This window comes from Rousettus aegyptiacus, unplaced genomic scaffold (assembly GCF_014176215.1).
Source record: "Rousettus aegyptiacus isolate mRouAeg1 unplaced genomic scaffold, mRouAeg1.p scaffold_m13_p_6, whole genome shotgun sequence".
NCBI lineage: Eukaryota > Metazoa > Chordata > Mammalia > Chiroptera > Pteropodidae > Rousettus > Rousettus aegyptiacus.
Window position 1 is genome coordinate 89,028,638 of NW_023416309.1, and position 6,377 is coordinate 89,035,014.

The following is a 6,377-nucleotide window of genomic DNA, read 5'->3' on the forward strand; positions in this document are numbered from 1 at the left end:
CGGTGAGGGTTCTGCAGCTTCTCCAGGGAGTAGCTGCCCTGGTATATAACAGAGTATGTTTTCCCCTTCTTGACCTTAATTTTCAGATACACTGTATTAAGTTAGAGGGGAGTCTCTGGGAAGCCAGAGTGTAGCCTTCTCTCCCCTAGGTGATAGGATACCTCGAGAACCTGGGATGGAGCCTCTGAGCTCCAAACTCCCTTGCCACTCTAGCAGCCCCAGTTTCCTTGGGAGTTGGGGAGTGGGGATAGTAGGAGAGAAAACTCTTGCTTGGAGATCTGCTATCTCAAATTCCCACAGTGAGCAGAAAGAAGAGGGTTTCTGCTGGAGTTCATCTAGGAAGAGGGAGGATGGAATGAAAGTGGAAGAGCCTTAGAATTACAGCTGGACAAGGACGACAAGGGATTTTTCTCCAGAAGTTTTCTCTCAGAGCAGGCATGGGGAACAGGGGAGAAAAAGGAAAAGCAAAGTGGGACCCTTGGGTTTAGATGGCCCAGAGGCCCAGCTTCCCAGTATAAGCCATACAGGCCAGGGACACACAGGCAGGTGCGCATATGAGAGTGGAGTTGAGAGTAGAAAGTCTGGTCTGAGCAGCTAGTACCAAGTGGGCAAGGGCTGAGGGGCCTCCTTAGGGTGACATTCACCCCAGGGCAGCTTGACCATTGCTGGCCTCTCAGGCATTATCCCATTTGGAATGTGAATGTAGGAGCAAAGTAGGCATAGGACCCCACCTGGGACTCTTCTTCCCTCAGAGTCACTGGGGAACTAGCACCTAGGCACCTACATGGGTATTTATATCTGAACCAGACAGAAAGACGCTTGAATCAGGCACTATGTTGAGAAATGTATTTATTTGCTAATATATTTATCCATAAATGCTGTCTGTTCTCGTGGTTTTGTTCTGTCATGACTGTTACTCGGGATAACAACTTTGTCTTCTACATCAACAGAAATGAATTCTGATTCAGAGGCCAGCTCCTAATTTATGAAAGGGTAGGGTAGAGTAGTGGGCTTGGCAACAAGAACTGGTTTGTAAGCCCCTAAAAGCATAGTTAAGTGGGATTAGGGAAGGAGAAAGCATAACTCGATTCTCACTATGGTTCAGTCATTATCTGTATTATTATTGTACTGATTACTTCACACTCTAATTTATGGTGCTTCGGTAACTTTTTGTGACCTCAGGCTAATACTGTGCTTCACTTTTCCTCCCATAAAATGGGTCTACTTCAGAGTTATTGCAGAGTGCCCCTGAGATAAGAGTGAAATCATGTTCCGAAGTGGCAAGTATTCAGTGCTAGAGAACATCCTAACCTCAAGTCACAGAGCCCAGCTGAACACAGCATGGGTAGACACAAGAAGCAGGCCTACCTTGAAAAGGCTGTTTCAGTTAGGTGGTCTGGTTGAGAGGACAGAACAGCAGGGCCTTAAACTATTTATACCCCAAAGCTCCAATCAGATAAACACAAATGACTGTGCTCTGCCTACGCATGGGACAATTGTGGGTCAAGAGAGCTGGTGCTGTGTTGGTGTGAAGAATTCCACAGGGCCTGGAGAGGCCTTTGCTCTCCTCCTCATAAAAGTATATTCCCCTTCTGCTCCGGAAAACGTTTGGTAGGGGTGGTGGTGGTCTGGTGCCCAGTTTTGAACCACAGAGAAAGGCATTTAGCTTCGTACAGGGTAAAATGAAAAAAATAATAAATTAAAGGACACTTAATCCCCTACAGATGTTCTGAAGTAAAGAAAATGTCTAAATGCTAAAAGCTACATAAAGCATAAATTATCAGCTGGAACGAGGAAACGTACGTAAAGAGTTTTTAAAAATAATTAAATATGCATTTTTTCCGCCCTGCTGTCTGCTCTCAGGCCAGCATTCCTGTGGACAGCAAATGGACACCCTATAATGCTCTCGCAGTTAGGAAGGAGAGGCTGTCCCTGGGTTTCTTTTCGTCTCTGCAGAGATAATCGAGAGGGAGACAGTGGACTCTCTAAGGCCCTGAACTTTTAAAAATAGGAGGACAGAAAAGAATCTCGGCTATCATCCCGAACCCTCCTAAGGGGACCAGCAGCCGGCCTGGTGCCAGCGGCCTAGATCAAATGGCCCGCGGCGTGGCGTGCTCCCGCGCAGGCGCCGGCCGCGCCGCACCGCCCCTCCCCCACGGGGCCCGCCCACAATTCCCAACGGCCGCTCGGGCCTCGCCCTCGCGCCAGCCCAGGTGGCGGGGCGCGCGCCCGCCCAGGTGACTCCCGGCCAGCCCCGCCTTCAGGCGGGAGAAACCATCTCTTGAGGCGGGGGGAGAGACGGAGACCGCGGCCTCCCACACTGGAAGCGGAAGTCTGGGGCATCGGAAGTGGTGAGCATTCTGGGTAATTTGCTGTTTATAGTCTGCGGATGAGGGATCCGTGGCGAAGTTCGCTGCTGTTCTGTCGGAGACCATGGCTTTGGAGACGGTGCCGAAGGATCTGCGGCATCTGCGGGCTTGTTTGCTGTGTTCGCTGGTCAAGGTATGCATCGGGAACCTGGTTGTAGGAGCGATGGGGAATCAACCCGGAGGAAGGAAGGTGGAACGGGATGCGGGGAAGATGCAGGACGCCATTGTTTACGTCGGTAGGAACAGAGCTTGCAGTGTTGGGCACAGGAGGTGTTACGTGCCTTTGAATGCTTAGCTCTTAGCCCAAGTATGACCCTTAACAGACGTTCAGCGAAATTCTGTTACAGCCAAAGCACACTGGGAGTCAGAGAAGGGTGGGACTCTTCAGCTGAGGGAGTAGTTGGAGAGGGTGCCAGCCTCTGAGAAGGCTAAGGAAAGGAATAGATAAAACGCAGTTGTGAACAAGAGAGGAAGGAGTGTAAGGATGGGGTTGTGGGAGTGGTGAGTGGCGAACCTGATGAGACAGTCAATGTAGGGAGCCTTCTACTGGACCAGGTAGAAGTATGGAGAAAGCTGCTTTTTCTTTTTGGCCTTGTTCATGTTCACTTCTCTCCTTTCAAAAAAATTTCTCTCGCAGACTATAGACCAGTTCGAATATGACGGTTGTGACAATTGTGATGCATACCTTCAAATGAAGGGTAACCGAGAGATGGTATATGACTGCACCAGCTCTTCCTTTGATGGGTAAGCCCCTTTAGAGTTCCTCATTCACTTCTACTTTACCCTCACCGTACCCTACAACACCAAGTAAATGTGGGGCAGGCTTTTGAGACCATAATCCTGATTGGTCTTAAGCTGTCCAGTACAGTGGTCATTAGCCACTTGTGGCATTGAACACTTGAAATGCGGCTAATCCAAAGTGAGATATGCTTTAAGTAAAATATACATTGAATTTCAAAGACAGCACAAGAAAAAGTAATGTAAAATAGCTTAATATTTTTTGTATTATATCTCGAAATGATGGTATTTTGGATATATTAGGTAAAATTAAGCATGGTTATGAGAAAAGTTAAAATAAGTTGTGTAGCTTTCATTATATTTCTGCTAGACAGTTATTCACTAGACCATCAGCTCATTGGTGATGGTAGGGGCTGTTTATCTTGTGCACCAGGACCTGGCACGGGGTCTGGAAGGAGGTTATGGATGTTTAGTAAATGTTTGTTGATTGCAGGAAGATCTTTTTTGAAAAAGAAAAGAAGGAAAGGTACAATAATGGTGAATTACAGCTCCAAAGCGATGCATTTAGATAGCTCTGAGGAGCCCTGTTTGAAAAGTTTTCCCTTATTGAGGTTGTTCATTAGGGAGAAGAGGAAATGAGATAAACGTAAGTAGTCAAGTCTCAATTTTCTTTCTCCAAGGTAGGAGCCAGAGGGCAGTATTCTTTTAAGAAGAACTGTTGTTTCTTTTAGCCTCTAGGCTAGTTAGGGTTTACACACAAACTGGGTTGAAACCCAGTATTTGCTAAAGTTCCTTGAAGGCGTGCCAACTCTATTCCTTCTTTGATTTCTTTTATGGAAGAATAAAGGATTGAGCAAAAAAGTTGTAGAACCTTTACTTTCTACACATGCATGTGCACACTCAGTATTTTAGTCTCTTCATTTTTTAGCACTGTTTAAAAATAACAGACCAAAATGGAGTCACTCTTGCTAAGCCATGTCACCAAACCAAAACTTAATAACCAACCTAATCAGAGTTTCAGGAGTACAGTGTTAAGGCAGTCAATTTTAAACCCATCAGTCTTGGGTTTCCTCTACCAAAACTTTGTGCTAGATGAAAATAGTAAAGAGGGCAGTTCCCTTAGTCGTCTTATCCATAGTAGGCAAGGCTTGGGCTGACTGTTTATTTTTTCTTCCTAGAATTATTGCAATGATGAGTCCAGAGGACAGCTGGGTTTCCAAGTGGCAGCGAGTCAGTAAGTAACTCCCTTTCTGCTTATCCTGGCCTAGTTGTGGTGGTGTTGCTGTCCAGTGGGGAAGTGGCCTCAGTAAGACAGATGGGGTTGTAGGAAAGACAAGGAAAGTGTTCTGGGTCCTGTCATTTAACATTTGTAGCCATAAGTGATTGCTTTTGTAGCATTTCTTTTCTTCTTAGCTTAAAGCCTCCATTTGGTCTTTACTTTTAATTCACTTTCACTGCAATCTTTTTTCTTTCAGGTAACTTTAAGCCCGGCGTGTATGCGGTATCAGTCACTGGTCGCCTTCCTCAAGGTAATAACAGTCATAATAACAGCCAATGTTTATTTACTGCGCCAAGCTCTGTGGAAGTCCTTTATGTGTATTAATGCCAGTCCTCTCAACTCTATGAGGGTCCCAGGCACAGGGGTTAAATAACTTGCCCAAAGTCACCCAGCTAGTAAGTTTGGAGCCAGAATTTGAACCGAGTCATTTTGGCTTTAAAACCCTTCCTTATAACAACTACAATGTGTCTCTCTTTTTCTTCTCATTCCTACCAAGTCATTGCCAAACACTCGCCTAGATCTTCAGGGTAACAAGCCAATTACTCAGGACTATCTGATGAGCAGTCTATGAACTCCAGTTTGTTTAGAGTCCCCCCTTCTCTAAAATGGTAGCTGAGAGACCTTCCTGCACAGAGCTGTTTTCTTTTTCTGCTATAGGAATCGTGCGAGAGCTGAAAAGTCGAGGAGTGGCCTACAAATCCAGAGACACAGCTATAAAGACCTAGCAAGATGCGTGGCTGCCAGTGTCTTTGCCTCCACCTCTGCTTATTTATTATTGTGAAACCAAATGGACAGAACTCACCTTCCAGTTCTGAAACTCAGCAGAATGTTGAGAGAACAGCACAGCGTGTCCCTGGGCCATTTTACTTTCTTTGGACTATTAGTGGGGTGGGAGTGGTTCGAGTTGGTGGATTAATAGAGTCTGAATTAAGTGGGGACTAGGATGCTGGTTTTCCTACCCACAGCCCTGGGCTTGCCCCATTTCCCATGGGCAGGACTCAGGTGTCAAATGCCAGTAAACGTATCTCCTGACATATCTTGCCTCCTTTTTTTTAGCTGGTCATAGTAAGAACTCGCTCTATAAGCAACTTCCCAGAGGCCATTCTGCTCCCTGTTACCTGTCTCTTGAGCCTCCAGGGTTGCTAGTATGTTCCCTTGGGTCTCATTGGAAGGTCCGCTTTCTTGACTCTAGGCAACCTTATCATCCTGGTAGTCCTAATGTCCAGCAGTTGCCACCCTCTGTCCTCTAGACCAGGCACAGCAGCTGTCTCTTGAAATCCTGAGACTTCTTAATATTCTTTGACCATGTTTAATACTTTTATTTTTCCTTCCTTGTCCGTTTTGACTGCTCTTCCTTTACCTTAGGCCAGCCAGTGGCACTTATGACCTTTCCCCTCCCCCGGTTACCCACATTCCACCTCATTCCCCTAACTGGAGACCCTCAAGTGGCTGCTGGGTCTTTCTTGGTCGGCTAGTTTGTGCCACCATAGGTAGTGGGTCCCTCCTTTTCTGGCCTAGCAGGGAGTCCTAAGTGATGTCATGTTACTGACCAAGGTAAGTTATCTGTTTTGGAATGAAAAACTTACTATAAATTCTCAGTTTGTTAATTTCCACACACACAAAAATCCTCTTAGTATTTCCATTTTGATTTCCATGTTTCTTGTTCTCTATAAAAAGAATGATTACACTCTGCCCTATGCCTCAGGATTGTTATAAAAAGGAAACAATGTGAAAAATCCGTAACAATTTTTATAAAAGGTAAAATTCATTTGCTCTCCTTTTGTTAGTCATTCAATATAAAACATGCACATAGTCAAAGTAATGGGAAATGCCCAGAATCACCACTGCAGGTTGAGCTCTGACATTAGCAGAGGTGCCTGCACTAGGGCTTTGTGTCTCTTAGCCACCTGGTGTTGCTAGTGAGTCAGTGTCTCGATGCAAATGGCCTGGAGAGTGTGGGAAGGTGGGAGAGATGCTGACTCTCCAGGGAC

The 6,377-nt window shown here is 45.8% G+C and overlaps 1 protein-coding gene across 1 annotated transcript; it reads left to right on the plus strand.

The window, feature by feature from the left end:
* The first annotated feature begins 2,277 nt into the window (after window positions 1-2,277).
* On the plus strand, window positions 2,278-6,154 carry SUPT4H1 (SPT4 homolog, DSIF elongation factor subunit). Its single transcript, XM_016123102.2, has 5 exons — window positions 2,278-2,502; window positions 3,007-3,113; window positions 4,286-4,341; window positions 4,583-4,636; window positions 5,044-6,154. Exons 1-5 carry the CDS (start codon window positions 2,434-2,436, stop codon window positions 5,109-5,111), a joined length of 354 nt encoding a protein of 117 aa, XP_015978588.1. The 5' UTR covers window positions 2,278-2,433; the 3' UTR covers window positions 5,112-6,154.
* Window positions 6,155-6,377: the final 223 nt, after the last annotated feature.

Coding starts and splice junctions, on each gene's coding strand:
- SUPT4H1 (XM_016123102.2), top strand. CDS start 2,434: ATGGCTTTGGAGACGGTGCCGAAGGATCTGCGGCATCTGCGGGCTTGT. Junction 3,114..4,285: donor ACCAGCTCTTCCTTTGATGG/GTAAGCCCCTTT, acceptor TTTTCTTCCTAG/AATTATTGCAATGATGAGTC. Junction 4,342..4,582: donor TTCCAAGTGGCAGCGAGTCA/GTAAGTAACTCC, acceptor TTTTTCTTTCAG/GTAACTTTAAGCCCGGCGTG.